The sequence below is a fragment of the Pogona vitticeps genome, chromosome 5, assembly GCF_051106095.1.
Source record: "Pogona vitticeps strain Pit_001003342236 chromosome 5, PviZW2.1, whole genome shotgun sequence".
NCBI lineage: Eukaryota > Metazoa > Chordata > Lepidosauria > Squamata > Agamidae > Pogona > Pogona vitticeps.
The window spans coordinates 117,392,668-117,409,065 of record NC_135787.1 but is presented as its reverse complement, the minus strand read 5'-3'; the positions used below and the strand labels follow the sequence as shown (position 1 = coordinate 117,409,065).

The 16,398-nt window shown below is 43.1% G+C and overlaps 1 protein-coding gene across 1 annotated transcript in view; it reads left to right on the top strand.

Annotated features, from left to right (window-relative positions):
* Positions 1–12,725: 12,725 nt before the first annotated feature.
* The window catches only part of NAMPT (nicotinamide phosphoribosyltransferase), a 28,263-nt gene continuing 24,590 nt past the window's right edge, over positions 12,726–16,398 (top strand). The window contains exon 1 of the mRNA XM_020797258.3: positions 12,726–12,931. Coding sequence (XP_020652917.1) covers positions 12,872–12,931 — 60 coding nt within the window. The 5' untranslated portion in view covers positions 12,726–12,871. The remainder of the gene's footprint in view (positions 12,932–16,398) is intronic.

The window sequence follows — 16,398 nt, the reverse complement described above, 5'->3', positions numbered from 1 at the left end:
CAGATCCCAGAAATCCTGGCCAGCAGAGGTGCTGGTGAAGGCTTCTGGGAGTTGTAGTCCAAGAACATCTGGAGGCCCAAGGTTGGGGACCACTGCTCTAGAGCCTTGGTACTCCTGCTCTGAACTCTGGTATTCCTGACCCTGTATTCCTGCTCTGACCCAGTGCTCCCACTCTGTTGGCCTGGTTTCAGTCCTAGTGCTCTGGTTTCTGCTCCTATCTTCACTAGTTAGTCTGTGTATGAGTTTGGGCTTGATCCTCTGTGATGTTGTCTGTGTCCTGGTGCCCTTGTCCCTGCTGTTGAAGGCAGCTGTGCACAACCCTGACATCCACACATGTCCACCCATACTGTACATGTTCTGGATGCTTGATATTGTATGTTGCAGCCGTTCCCCACCCCCATAAATCTTGATTAAGAGACTCTGCTTTGATCGACTGGTCTGGTGCTCATCTCCCTCGGGATCCATTTAGCTATTCTTGAAATATATTTGTTGTCTGTTGTATGTGTTGCACGGTCAACCTATTTTCACTTTTGATTGTGACAAACTTACCTTTGGACTAACGTATATCTGACTTGTCTGCATTCTAATTATAGAACTCTGGATGTAGTTGCAGAGGCTTATTACACACATGCTCCCTTCCATAGCTCTTTGAGTAACAGAGAGCATATTTTCCTCCTTTGATTTACCAGTCAAGGATACAGAGGCAGCAGGTTCACAGGAGTTCTCGTCACCTCCACACAGGCAGCTCTGCATCTTCTAAGGGTTGTTTAACTGTGATGGAAGGCAGAATAGACTGTTTCTCTCCTTCTTACAAATTCCAGGTCAGACTTGTTGGATGGACACAACAGGTGGCCAAGATACAGTTAGCTTTTAACTTCTTCAAGCTAAAAGCTTACTGTATCCCTCACCATGGTGCTTGTTACATGTCCATTTTGTTTCTGTAGCATTCACCTGTAATCTAATGGCCCCTGACAGGTAAACTACTAAAGAGTCAATTTTACCTGTAACTCTATTAGAGCACTAGGAAAAGTAGTGTGATCATCTGTGAAAGGAAGAAGAACAACCTGTTCTGCACCAATGCTGACCCTTTTCTCTGTTGCTAGTTCAGGAAACTGAGATGATGTCTACCAGATAGAACATGTGTCTATTTATATAAGGAGATGCAGCATGACTCTGCAGAAAGTATTCTTTTTCCCCCCAGTAGACTCATATAAGTAGAATTTACACTGTATTAATAGAGATTGCTGATTACTGAGTTGAACTCCACAAAGTTGAATGTCTTCATATAATCTATTGATACAAAACCCAGTTACACTTGGTTTTCTCCGAACTTTTGAATCTGTGGTTTTACAGCATGAATGTGGCCTCCTATCAAGAAACTTATGCTATTTTTCCTTTTATGACACTTCCATTGTGATCACTTGAATAATGCAGAGCACATATTACCCATTTTCTCTTCCACCTTTGAGTTCTTCTGGTTGCTATATTTGGTGTTGCCTGGCTGATGGCTTATTCCTTAATGGTCCTTACTGTACTGTAAGCAAAAACTTATACAAAAGTGTCTGTTGCTTGATAAGGATGCCATAATCTTTTATCAAGGTCAGATTCTTCACTTACATAGAGCTCTGTTACTGCACCTTCAGTGAGAAAGGCACTTCATTTAAGAGTTGCTTCAGTACCATAAGCAATTTTTAATTCGTTCTTCTTTGTACTTAATTAATGGCATACAATACTGCTGCCAACAACTGAGGTACAGTATTACAAATTAGTTATTTGTATCTATCATGGCAAAATTTGGTTCAACTTGCAGCATTATGTCATTAGGGTATTTCCATGTCCATTGCTGGTTTCTTCCTTTCAGAATATTATGTTCATCACACAGAGTGAGCTGCTTGCAGCCAAGATGACCATTTCTTGTTCGTTTATCAAATACACTTAAGTCTCCATATATGTTCTTTCTGCCCATTGTGTTGAAACCTCTTTGTACGGTTATATCAGTTCAATGCCTGTCAGCAATACCTGTAGGATTTCTCGATTTTTCCATCCTCAATTTACTGTATTGGACTACCAGATTATTAAAGTCTTCAGTTTGTGGTTTTGGGTCAACTACAGATTGAGGATTGTAATTTGAGTTGGGGGGAGCTACAAAATCAAATAAATAAATAAATAAATAAATAAATACTACTACTACTACTACTACTACTAATAATAACAATAATACTAATAATACTAATAATAATAATAACTAGTGGCACAGGTTAATTCTTGACAATAAATCCTGTTATGCTGGTATATCTGGTATTATCCTTCATCTTTCCCTAACATTATGGAAGCTGTTCTTAAGATTATGCACAAAGCGAGTTGCCCCATGTTATGTGCATGCAGCCCTTTCTCAACAATAAATGCAACTCCTCTGATCATTGCCCAGAAGGTTATGTGTGGATCATTAGAGAACAAGCTGCTTTTTATAACATGATGATGCAAGTGTTAAAAAAAAAAAAAGAACACCTCTAGGGATTCTTCACATGGAAGATTTCCCATAAAGATTGTCTCTTTAGCCTTGTAGTCTTCTGAGCATTTTGATCTTTTAGCTTTGATTTCTCTGTAACCACATCAAACAACTGATGGAAAAGGTTTCTCTCGCTAGTGAAAATGGACACCTTTGTGCCAACAGCCACATAATTGTGAAACATCTCGCTTTCTTTAACTGCCCTTGGTTTTTGAAAATGGTTAAGCTCTACAAAAAGTAGTTTCTTGTAAAAATGTGGTTTCTTGTAGAGAAACGAAAAACAGTCACATTTTTTATTTAAGGCATAGAACATGCCTTCACATCACTGTAAAAAAGATACACACACTACTGCTTCTTCTCTGCTTAATTTGTGCATTTTAATTTACCCTGAAAGAGATTTCTGATACTTATGATATACTGTAATATACTATAAAACTGAGTACAAATATGATACTGAACATATCCAGAAATATCATAAATATTGTAGGTTTTGAGACCAAAAAAATTCAAATGACACCTACAGTGGTAAAAGTATTATGAAATAATTAACTTTCAACTTGCTATTGACATCTTTTAAAAAGTCTAAATAATTTGATAATATTTCCAGTTTAATAAAAAGGACACTGTTCTAAAGTTTTCCATTACAAGGTAATCTATAAATGCACAGATTAAAAAAAAATAGATAATATAAATGAAAGGAGATCCATTCTCTTGAGTAGCTTTTTTTCCTTTGCTCATTACTCTTAACTGAGATTAATTAAAGTAGTAGTACATTTTGATGAACTCTGCATAAGGCCTGCAGTTTTCTTCCACAAAACAGAAGACAATTTAAATGTCTGTAGCAGAGACACACCCTTGTGTTGTGAACAGAAGGGATTGCTCCTGTACATCTGCCAAGATGTCATATAAGCTTGTAGAAATTGGATCCCCCCCCCCCAAGAATATAAAGTAGAGTGCAACTTTAAAACAACACTAGCTCGCATTATGACTCATCTGATGAAACAAATACCACCCATATAGTCTGAGAGGAGCTTTTAGGAAAAGGGGCCAACGTGAAGATGTGTAAACACAGGTATGGCTTGCAATTCAGCTGTGTGTCTGTCTGTCTGTCTGTGTCTCTGTGCCCTTATTTCTCTTCTGAAAACATCCATGTTTTTAGTAAATAAATAAATATCTTGCATAATCCTGATTCTAAGTTTATGTCTATATCACACATGTTGGAAATGCCAGTTCCATCTTTAGAAAGCCTGCCTGTTAGCTCTTATCAGATTATCTATATACTAGTGTTCCACATAAAATGTTAATCTGCATCTTAGCTTGATACACCTGAACAGCACCAAGCTCATATTAAAATATAATAGTCTTTAAGGCACCACATATTTTTGTTAGCATTTAAAATCACAGCAGAAGATTTTCTCCTCACAAAGGTTTGGACCAGAAGCTCCAGCATAGTAAGGCACACAGGAAGACACCAGGAATAAGTGCAGAGAATATTTACTTGCTGTACATATTTACATAATGCTCACAGGAACATAAACATAGGCATTCAGCAGTCAAACGGAGAGAACGTAAGCATGACAGTCAAAAGAGAACTATGAAAAGCACACTAACCAGCCTCTTAATTAATATTACCTCCAACCAATCAAGTTAGTGGTTCACCTCATGGTAGTAACCGTATTTTTCCATCTATAAGATACCCCCATGTAGGATCACTTTGATCCCTGCTTTCCCCTCCACTTGTTTTTTTCTCTATCCTCAGCTTATTTCCGTGTATAAGACGGCCCTCAATTTTTAGTCTAATAATTTTAGGCAAAAGTATACAGCAGTCTTATAATACATGGAAAAATACGGTAATTCCACATGGCTGTGTCCTTCTTGTCACATAGGCAGTGACTAAATAACTCCACCTGCACTAACCAATTGTTAATTGTATTTCTTCTTCTTAAAGACCTAACAATTTTTGTCTTGTCTTTTTTCTTTGGATTTTGTCTGATATGCTTGCACAGACTAACGTGGTGACCTGTTCCAAAATGACCAGTAGAGCCAGTGACAGTCCCTCTGTGAGTGCTAATAATGCCTTTCTTCCTACGTTAGTTTCTCACCAATGGCTGCTTCCTAGGAGGGTGTCAGGCTGACGCATTTAAGAGAAATTAACAACAGCAGCAACTTAATGATTATTATTATCAGATGTACGACCAACTATTCTTTGTGGACCATATTCTCAAAAACATTGAAGGATTAGTAAAGTTTTTTAAAATGATTCCTTTCTCAACACTTTGTTTTGCTGTTACATGGAATATTTGGGGCATCCCTAAGAATCCCAAATTCAGATCAGAAATCTTGATGACATTTTTTTCTGCAGTATTCTTGTAGTCCAGGAGTCTTTGCCATGCTCACTCCTCTGCTCCACTTGCCTTTCCCATCTCTTTTTAAAACATATATTAGAGCAACGTGTCTTACTGTATATGCAATAAGACACTCTATCATTACTCTTATCATATATTCCTTGTGAATCCAAATGACACGAAGTAGACTTGAATAATACAAGTTTATTTCTGTTGGTTACCACCATATACAACTTATCCACAACATGAACAGACAACCTCAAGTACTTAAAAAAAATCAAAGCTAAACAATACATAGATAAGATACTCAATCAAACTTTGTCGTATTGGAAACAAGCAGGCCTCACTGGACCTTTACTACATACTGAGCTATGCATTTTACTTTTTTAAAAAATGAGTTATAACTATTAAAAGAGACAGAGCAGTGGGGGGCACTGCCTTTTCCTTTGGCTTTCATTTATTATTAGTGAATGAACCTGACTTCACTGGAGTTAGAAAGCCATTTGGTTTCACCCTCCGTGCCAATGGCTACTTTCTCCCCTTGCCCAACCCAACTTTTTTCATGCTGGTCTTTTTCACACCTCCAGTCCAGTTTTCATTTCCACCGTACTTACACAAAAATGATAACTTCTATTTAGAGGTTTGATGATATCAATTTCGCAATTACATTCATCATATTATTCTACAGTTAAAAGAACAATATACTGTTTCTAAGAGCTTTTTTGCATCATAGTTTGTCATCAGCTGAGCCGCTGTTTGAAATAATAACTACAAAACACATTGTTATGTGAAAAAGAGAGTTAATGGAATCCTAGTTGATAAACTGCTTGTTAGGGTGCTGGACAGTTCAGTGGTTTAGATACTGTATTTCCTTGATAGGGGCTGGACTCAATGATCCATAGGGTCTCTTTCAGCTCTGCAGTTCTAAGGTTATTATTTATTTTATTTATTTTATTTTATTTTATTTGTTCGATTTACATCCCGCCCATCTGGTAGATGCTACCACTCTGGGCAGCTTACAGAATATCAAAACAATTAAAAAACATAAAAACATTAGCATACAACAATAACAAATAGTGCAGGAATAAATAAATAATAAATAGCAAAGCAAAAGAAATCAATAGTTGACAGGAGGGAAGGCCTGGATATACATCCATGTTTTCAGCTGGCATTTGAAAGTACCCAGTGTAGGGGCCTCGCGAATCTCTGGAGGAAGGTTGTTCCAAAGGCGAGGAGCCACTGCCAAGAAGGCCCGGCTTCGAGTATTTTCCGTCCAGGCCTCCCTCGGCGTCAGGCTCCTCAGCCTCACCTCCTGACTCATGCGGGTGATCCGAGTAGATTTTGGTGGGAGCAGGCGCTCCGCCAAGTATCGAGGTCCTAAACCATTTAGGGCCTTATAGGTAAGCATTAGAACTTTGAATTCAATGCGGAAACGGATGGGCAGCCAGTGCAGCTTGGCCAGAGCAGGAGAAATAAGTTGGTGTTTTCTCACTCCAGTAAGGAGTCTGGCCGCTGCATTCTGCACCACTTGAAGTTTCCGCATCAGCCTCAAAGGCAGCCCCATGTAGAGCGTGTTACAGTGGTCTAATCTTGAGATTACGAGTGCATGTACCAAGGTAGTGAGCGGCCCCATGTCAAGGTAGGGTCGCAGCCAGGCAATCCACCAAAGGTGGAAAAAGGCGGTGCGAACTACTGACGCCACCTGGGTTTCCATGGTGAGCGTCGGGTCCAGGTGTACCCCCAGGCTGTGAACCCCACTCTTAGCAGCCAGGGTCACCCCCCCCAATGTGAGAGAGCCACCCAGGCCACCAACCCCAAGGGTGCCCACCCTCAGAACCTCCGTCTTGTCCGGGTTCAGCCTCAGCCCATTTTCCTGCATCCACTGCAGTATGGCCCCCAGGTAGCGCTGTAGGGACAGGACAGCATCACCTGCAGTTGGTGAAAAGATGTAAAGCTGGGTGACATCAGCATACTGATGACACGAGGCTCCACACCCCCTGATGACCCCACCCAGTGGTCTCATATAGATGTTAAACAGCATTGGGGAGATAATCGACCCCTGTGGAACCCCACAATTGAGACTCCACGGGGCTGAGACATTCTCCTCAAGCTGTACTCTTTGAGGGCGGTCTTCCAGGATGGAATGGAGCCAGGCTAACGCCAAGCCACCAATTCCCAATTCAGAGAGCCTCCCCAGGAGGATACCGTGGTCGACGGTATCAAAGGCCACCGAGATGTCGAGGAGAACCAACAGAGACACTTTGCCCCTGTCAGCCTCCCTCAACAGGTCATCGTGTAGGGCGACCAATGCCGTCTTTGTACCGTGGCGCGGCCTGAAGCCCGACTGGAATGGGTCCAGGGCATCTGTCTCATGCAAGTGGGCCTGAAGCTGATCAGCGACCACCCTCTCGACCACTTTGCTCATGAAAGGAACATTGGCGACAGGCCTATAATTGCCAATCTCGTCCACCGCCATATTAAGTTTCTTTCTAATGGGCCTAATGAGTGTCTCCTTGAGGGCAGATGGAAACCTGCCCTCAAGGAAAGACCCATTTATTATTGCTGTGGCCCATTCTGTTGTTTTCGGCCTGGCTGCTTCGATTTGCCAGGCCGAGCAAGGGTCAAGGGAGGAGGAGGTGCCTCGACAGTGATCAAGCACCTTGTCCACAGAATCAGGCGTCACAGGGTGAAAGGAATCGAAAATCACAGGGCAAGACGGAGCACTGGACATCTCTGTTCGACTCGTTGTATTTAAAAAAGGAGAGAGCTCCTGGCGGATGGCTTCCACTTTAGATTTTAAAAAGGCTGCAAACTGGTCAGGTGAGAAACTAGGGGGAGGCCTATCACCTGAACCAGTTCCGGATATTATTATTATTATACTTTCACAGCCAGAAGGAAATGTATGTATGTATGTATGTATGTATGTATGTATGTATGTATGTATGTATGTATGTATGTATGTATGTATTTATTTATTTATTTATTTATTTATTTATTTAACTTTTATACCGCCTATCTGGCCAGAGGCCATACAAGGTGGTGTACTGTGGAGAACAATAAAAAAATCTGGAATCATAATACTACCACATGCATTACGTCTCTCAAAGTTTGTTTGTTTATTTATTTATTGTTTTATTTCTATGCCCCCTTTCTCCCATAAAGGACTCAAGGTAGCTCACAATAATTAAAATATAAGTTGCAGTTTATATGACATGCTTAACACAAGATCCACCAAATGCCTCTTTATATCAGGAGCTGATGTGTTACCTGCTGACTTACAGCAATCCTAATAGGACTTTCAAAGCCAGTGAGATATTTAAGGAGTAGTTTTACCGGTCTCCTCTCAGTCTTTTCTCAAGGCTCAACATGCCCAGTTTTGTCAGTCTCTTCTCAAAGTCCCCTGATCATTCTTGTTGCCCTCCTCTGAACTTGCTCCAGTTTGTTGGCATCTTAAGGTGCAGTGTCCAGAACTGGATACAGTACTCTAGATGAGGCCTAACCAGCGCTGAATAGGAAGTGGGGACTAGTAACTCATGGGATTTGGAGACTATTATTAATGCATCGAAAAATCATACTGGCCTTTTTTTGTAGCCCCATCACACTGTTGGCTCATATTCAGCTTGTGTGATCTATACGAATATCCCTGCCCCAGCTGGACCTAATGATCATTCAGCCTAAAGGACCAGTCTGTCCGCACATGCATCACAGCGTCACAAAGGTCCTGCTCTTCCCGCCAATTGCGTCAGGAGCGGCGCTGTCTCCCTGCTTAGCTGGTGACTCAGCAGCCCTGCAGGGAGACATCTTCCTGCCCCTTGCGTAGAGCGGCCAGTTGAACAGGGAGCCAGTGGAGCTCCTGGTGCAAGGGGCAGGAAAAGCAGGACCTTCATGGTGCTGGGACATGTGAGTGGATGGGGCAGTCCCACGGGCCAGACCCTCATTAGGTCCGGCTGGAACAGGGATATTCGTATTCATTTACGAACACGAATATCCTCATCTCTATAAGTTCTAAGATCATTTTCACTTTAAATATTACTGAGCCAAGTATCCCCCATCTTGTAACTGTGCATTTGGGGTTTTGCCCCCTTAGGTGTAGAACTTATCCCAGGGCAAAGTTAAATTTCGTTCTGTTTTCAGCCCAGTGCTTGAGCCTAATGCGATCTTTCTGATCTTTCTGCCAAGGTATTTGCTATTCCACCACTTTTGTGTCATCTACAAACTGATAAGCATTAATTTCACTCCCTCATCCAAGTAATTAATACAAATGTGGAACAGTACTGGGCCCGGTATCGAGCCTTGTAGTACCCCACTTGTCTCCTCCCAGTTTGAGGAGCCATTGATAAGCACTCTCTGAGTACAATTCTGCAACCATGTGTCCACCTGACACTTGTGTTATCCAACCCACACCTTAGTGAGGTTGCTAATCAGAACATTAGGCAGCACCTTGTCAAGAGCTTTACTGAAGGCAAGATATATTTCCACCATCTACCAGGGAGGTTACCTGAACAAAAAAATGAGATAAGACTAGTCTGGCAGGATTTGCACTTGACAATTCCATAGTCGTTTCTGGTTACTACTGCATTGTTTTCAAAGTGCTTGTAGACTTAATGCTTCATAATCTGCTCCAGAATTTTGCCTAGGATTGCTGTCAGGGTGACCAGTCTGTACTGTAGTTTATAATGCAATCTCATTTCACATTGTGTCTATCAACAGACATCCATTTTCAAACTTTTCTCCACATAAAGTGGAATTTATTCATATATGTTTTCAACCTGCTCTTATCATGGATTTCTTCAACTTGCATCGTGTCAGAAATTGTACAGCTGTGATCCAAATTACACACATTTTGAATGTTTTTACATAATAGCTTGTGTGAGACAACCAGCTTAATATATCAAAAAGGATCAGTGAGATACTGTAGGTACTTTTGCACAGTAGCCACTTTGTAAAACAAGTTTTACTGAGTATTGTATGTTTAATTCTGAAAAACCTGTTTGACTACGCACAACATTGGGACAAAATCTCTCCCTAAAACCACGTGTTGTTTTTCGCTCTCTTAAATAATGTACAGTATATCCCAGCTTAGTTCTCACAAACAGTTGAGAATGTGGTAAGCATGCTTCTGAGCTGTGATCCTTTAGACCAGGGGGTCTCCAAATTTCTGACCATTAGGGCCACACCGGATATTGTCAACATTTTTGAGGGCCGAAGGAACAGAAACATGGGTGCATATGCCCAGCTGCCCCCCACATGCGTGCACACACAAATGTGTGCATGTGCTGAAGGGAATGGGCTGGATAAAATGGCAAGGCAGGCTGGATATGACCTACAGGCTATAGTCTGGAGACCTCTGCTTTTGACTACTGATGTGACTACTGGTGAAATGCCAAATGCAAACCAGCCCCTCATCCACACATGAAAGCCAGTCTAGAAACCCTCTCCCTGAAGTAAAGCTAGGGAATTGGTTTGCATTAAGCTGGATTCAGTGACATAAGCCCTCAACTACAATTTGCTCAACAGACAAGGAGCATAACCTTTAGTGGCATTGTTTGTGAAAATATGTATTTGCTTTTCGTCCACTAAAGAACTCTTAAGAAGTAGCACCAAGAGGTTTACACAAGGAACCATCAATAAACTTAATACAATAAAAATACATCAGCAGTGTAATCAATATAATCCTAACTAATCATCTTCTATCACATCCTCTTGAAAGAAGTGCATTTATCGGCCTTATAAATACACCTACAAAAGAAAATAAACCTGCAAAATTCAGAAATAATTTTGTTTTCTGTTAGGGACTAGGTGAGGACTGATGAAAAGCAGTGACTCCTCCAACTGTCCTATGTTCAGGAAAAGAAAGGACTTGTCTGCCTAGTTTGGAGGGAGGAGTACTCAGACCCTCCTCTGCCAGCTGACTCACTCGCTGCAGGTCATTCTTTCTCTCTTAGGTCTAATGGGTTAAACAAGGTGTGCTTCAAGCAACTGGTAGCAGACTTACAATGATAGGAGGAACTGCAACCCTGAGAAGTTTTGCAAACCCTGCTTCTTGCACCCACCCACCACACCTCAGCTGATGAATGGAATGGGATCACTGACAATTTTGGAATGCTCAGGAGGAAATGGATGGGAGAAAGCCTTGTGGTCCTTGAGAAGTCTAGGCCCTGTTCCTTTTAAGAGCTTTCATGATAAAAGTCTGACCTTCAAATGAAGCCCAGACAGGAACAGTTAAGAGCTGGGAAATCTCTGGCCCTCCAGATATTGTTGACCAGCAGCTCCCAAAGACCGTTAACAAGCACAGCCCCAATGCTGATAGATGGCAAGAGCTACAGGCCAAATACACGATGAAGGTGTGGATCCAAACAATGCCAGTCTTATGATACACACATCCCAATAACAATTCTATTTTCCATTCGTTTTCATTCATCCTCAAACCTTTCATTCTGTGCCAATTGGGCACATTCATATCTCACCAGGCTATCTGAGCTAGAGGAATCCTCTATTACACTTTTTGTCACATCTGCAAACTCTGGAAATCCATACATACAGAACTATCTCGTTCTACTTCTCAGCAGGCCAGTTCTGGCTATGTAGCCATTAATGACTGCGGCACATGAGTTTGCTGCTTTTGTCTATCGCAGTCATTCCACTGTTACACCGAAGTCTGTGTAGCCTTCATAAACTTGTAAACTGCAGAGAGTACTTTAAGTGCTATGGGGTGGTATATACGGTAAGCAGCACACTTTGCGTTATCACTTTTTAATCAGTCCATGGAATTTTTTTCCACTGTACTTAGGGATCTAACTTATAAGAAAAACTAGAGTCGGTTGGGTTTGGAGATACACAATTTATATTCTAAAGAGGAAACAGATGGAATTGGGTGTTATACGTACTAGCTTGCCATTTTGTGCTCATCTATTTGGGAGGAATAAATTTTGTGGAATTAATATTTACTCTTGATCACAGAACACTGTCCCGCTTCTACCACCAAATTCAAGGACCTAAGCAGGTGTTCCTGATACAGGAGATCCATTCTTAAATTAAGCGACCGCAGGCACGATACACAAGATTGCACGAGGACCAACCTCAGTTAGGGAACAAATGGGACTGGACGTCTATGGACCTGTATCTGGGTTGTTGCTGCTGTTTTCAATGCTTATGATCTGTGTGCAATTCCATGAGCAAATTCTGGGACATTAAATCCATCCAGATCCGCTCGGGTCACGCTGTGTGCTGGTTTCAGGAAATCACACTGCTCTTTTCATCCGTCACATGGACAAGTTCTCCCGGCAAAAACTGCTGACAGGATTCTGATCTTCGCTCTCCGGATTCACTTTCCATTCCCCTTCACGCCAGTCCCCAGCGCACATTTTAACCTCAGTCCCACGGAATCGAAAGCGGAGCCCGGCCTTTTTGCTGCGCATGCGCCACCCTCTCCCTGTTATCCGCGCCATCCCGACCGAGCATCGCCTCACGCTTTTTCTCCTTCATGTCCCGCCTCCCCTCTGCTCGCTCACCCGCCGGACCCCTCATCCAATGAGGCAGTTAACTCCTATGACGTCAATGCCTCGACTCCGTCTCTTTTTCGTTCCTGAAGGGAACTGCAAATCACCGGTTCAACCAGGGGACCGGCCCCGCCTCCCTCTGGTTGTGTGACGTTATTGGTCCTCACTCCCCCTCCCTACCTCTTCCCCCCTCTCCGCGGAGGGGATTCTAAACCAATTGGCGAAGACGCCGCGCGCCCTCCACCTTTCTCGTGACCTCACAGCTCCTCTCTGTCAGTCCCTCCCTCCGCTCTAGAGGCCGCCGTCCAATCAAGGGCGGGGGCGGAGACGGCGCCCCTCCCTCAGCCTTCCGTGACGTCTCGGCCCCGCCCCCTCCCCGGCCGCCCCTGAGGCGCTTGGCAGTGGGCAACGGGAGAGGCGCCGAAGCCCATATTAGAGTGTCCCCCTTCCTTCGCTCTCTCTGTGCGACCTGGACTGGCGCGCTGCACCGTCTCGCCGCTCGTTCGGTTCCAGGCGACATGGAAAGTGCAGCGGAGGGAGCCGAGTTCAACATCCTCCTCATGACCGACTCCTACAAGGTTGGGCGGGGAAGGGGGGGAAAAGGGGGCAGGCGGGGGGAAAAGAGGGGTCTCCATCTGGGGAGGGAGGTGGGCACTTCCGCACGCGCCCCGCTCCTCACCCCCCCGGGGGGGCTCGCAACCGTTAGGAGGCTGCCCGGTGGGTGCCTCTCGCGCGTCCCTCTCCCCGCCGCTTCGGTGCTCATATCTCATTCTCGCCCTGCTTCCCTTTATCTCTGCCTCGGGCTTCTTCTCCCCCTCCCTCCCTCTCTTCCCTCCACCCCGGTTCTGCTTCAGGCACCGGGCCAGGAGGTAGCCGGGCTCTGGAGGACCCGGCTTGGGTGCCCGGGGCTACGTGTGTGACGGCTCGCAAGGCTAGGCTTGCTTCCCCCCCCCCCGGGGGGGACTTGTTCTCCAGGGTGTGGGGTTGAGAGGGCAGAGGAGGTCACGGCGAGGCAGCCTCCGGCACCTAAGGAGGGCAGGTCCTTTTTTGCCTTCAGGAAGGAAGCCTTTATGCCGCAATAGATGGCATTTACGTGCCTGTTTAAGCCTCGCTTCTGAAAAGAGCCGCCCGTCTCTCCTTCTCTGCAACAGGCTGAGGCTACGGAACCTTTTGTGCTCTTAACAATTAGGAGTAAGTTCCGTTCTTGGGACTTCTTGAGTGATTTATGCAGGCAAGGGTAGCACTTTTTAACATGGCGGCTCTTTTTAAACGTGACTGGTCCGAAGACTAGGTTTGGTGAGTTGGGGGGTCCTTTATCCCCCCGCTCCGTGCGCTGAAGCCTGGGGGGGGGTGGCGGCGGCATGGATGCGTCCAAAGGAGTGGATGATGAAGCACTTGCCTTGTTCTGGAATGTGTCCTTTGCTTGTATCAAAATTAGCATGGCTTGCTGCGGAGAAGGAATGGGGGTCTTATCACAGACGTGTGATTTATCTCTGTGGAGAGTGGGTGGGAGAATTTGGTGGCAGTGCCAGTGCCCTCTCTCTCCTTCGATCGGTCCCTCATGCTCAGAAGTTTCCTGTTAACAGCAAACGAAAGAGAGGAATAGCGAAGTAGAAAGTGAAACTAGCTCAGCAGTACAACTTTTATGTTCTTCAGACGTTCAAAGTCTTGCTTCCCATCCTGGCAGGAGGTATTGCATGAAATGACAGTGGAAAAAGCACCTGCCTCATTCCATTACTAGACTACTACAGAGGGCTAATTTTAGTTGACTGGTGATAGGAAAGGGGGTGTTTCTGAGAAAAGAGAATTGTTCTTAGCCAAGCTAAAATTTAACAACCAGTGAAAGAACCACGTTTCAGAAGAAGTATGCTTTTGTTTTTTTAATCAGGAGTCTCTGTTGACTGATCTGTAGAGAGGTTTAGAGCTCTTAAACATCCTTACCAGGGTTACTAGTATTTTGTAGTTAGAGATGTGGGCAACAAAGGTAAACAAGTTGGGCTTTTTTTTAAAATAATTGTTTACAACATTGTTCAGGAATAGTATAGTAGAATTCTGTTCTAATGTCAAGAGAAGAACATTAAGATGCAATTCATAATCAGAAGATTTAAGTTGGACTCTAGTTGTTTTTGCTGTGTACACCACTTAAACTGCTGGGTTATAATTACAGGGATTCCTGCTAGTAGTTTTCAAAGTTTGATTCCCTGGCCAAGTTGATATTGAAGTGCTTAGATCTGATAGATAAAACCATTTCTAGTGCCATCAAGATAATCAAACAACCCCTTAATTACTGGTTATGAAAACATGTAAATATGTAGCTCAATTGATCTCAAGGCAAATGACAGGGAAATTTGCATTGAAGGGATCTTACAGTCAAACTTGTTGATTTAAAGCAGAGGCTCTCCAGAGGCAACTTCCATTGGGCCTAGGAAGTGTACCAAGTTGTGATGAATGCTGGGAGGTGACGTCTACCAACATCTATAGGAGCACAGTTTTCCCACCCTTGACTTTGAAGGCAGTATTGCTCTGTGTTAAAACGGGGTTATTTCCATTTATTTCAACAGCGAACGTATGCCTAGATATTTCCTATTGAAAGGAGCAAGACTTACAGTGCAGCATTTCATATTCAGAACTGGGCTAGATTGTGTGCTGCTTGATATGCTTCAAACAATGGCTAGCTTTTGCAGTAACAGCAGTTGTAAGAAACCTTTTTGAAAGCCAGGCCTAAGCAGAAATATGTTTTTAGATCTATGCCTAATTTGACGATTGGTCAGCCAGTTGTACATAACATAGTGTCTTCCAGATGTTTTGACTTGCCACATTGAGAATCCCTGAATAGAGACCATGCTAGTTGGGGCTTAAAAGAACAGCAGCCCAAAACATTTGGACAACACCAGGTTGTTTCCTATCACTGCAGCTGTCCAAGATTTAAACTGGAAATCTTTTCTTACCTTAGTGGATATGCTGGATGTATCTGGTACTGTACTTTCTCAATGCAGGTGTAACGCTCTTGAGTTCTATGGGCCTATTCATTTACTCAGATATCTGTTGATGAGCCATGCAAATACAATTTCACAAAATGAGTTTCTTACTCAGTTATATAACAAAAAACATGAGCAGTTCCAACAACAAAATGCACTTAGGTCATCAACAATAGCACTAATACAGAAGTTGCTTGCAAGGTTCAAGTGTCCCTTTCAATTCAAATTCAGACAAAAATCCAAGATACTTCCTCAACTTGGTTGGGAATCCATAGCATAGAAGGATCAGTAATACACAGAGATTCTTCAAAAGCCTAGAATAAAATAACGGCTCTATTGCATATACATAAATTCACTATATGGATTCACCTCTCCAACACAAAGATATAGGAACTATTGCTAGACCAAGGACCTTCGGTTTGCTTGGATTTGCCTAAATATACCGTACTTACAACATTTTTCCCATTCTGGTCTAATGCTACCAAATTGACTAAGGGCATAATAATGAACTTGGTGTTTAACTTCATAAAGGATCTGATTTTATTTGTATTTGAATAGCTGTACTTCAAGCACAGAGATACGCATCCTGCTGCTTAGAGAGATTTATTAATGGCGAGGGAAGCAGTGCACTAGCATAATATATTCATGTATGTGCCTTTAAATTAGAGATTTTTGAGAAGTTTGAATTCTCATACAGATTGATTCCGTCATCTTACTATGATGACTGAATCCACTAATTTTTGTGTTATCTGAATTCCGCAGCACAGGTCTCTACTCAAGCCCCTTCCACAACATATGAAAATACACATTTTCAAAGACAATTGGTTTAGAAGTATGTTTTGAGGGAAATACTTCACATAAATACTTGAATATATTTATGCATGCATGTGTGTGGGTGGGCAGGTAGGGGTGTGTGGCCGGGCAGGTAGGGGTGTGTGGCCGGTCCGGGGGCAGGCGTGTGTACACACATGCATGTGCACACATTCCTGTTCCTTCAGCCCTCAAAAACTTTGAAAATATCTGGTGTGGCCCTCACTGTAAAAAGTTTGGAGATCCCTGCTCTATAA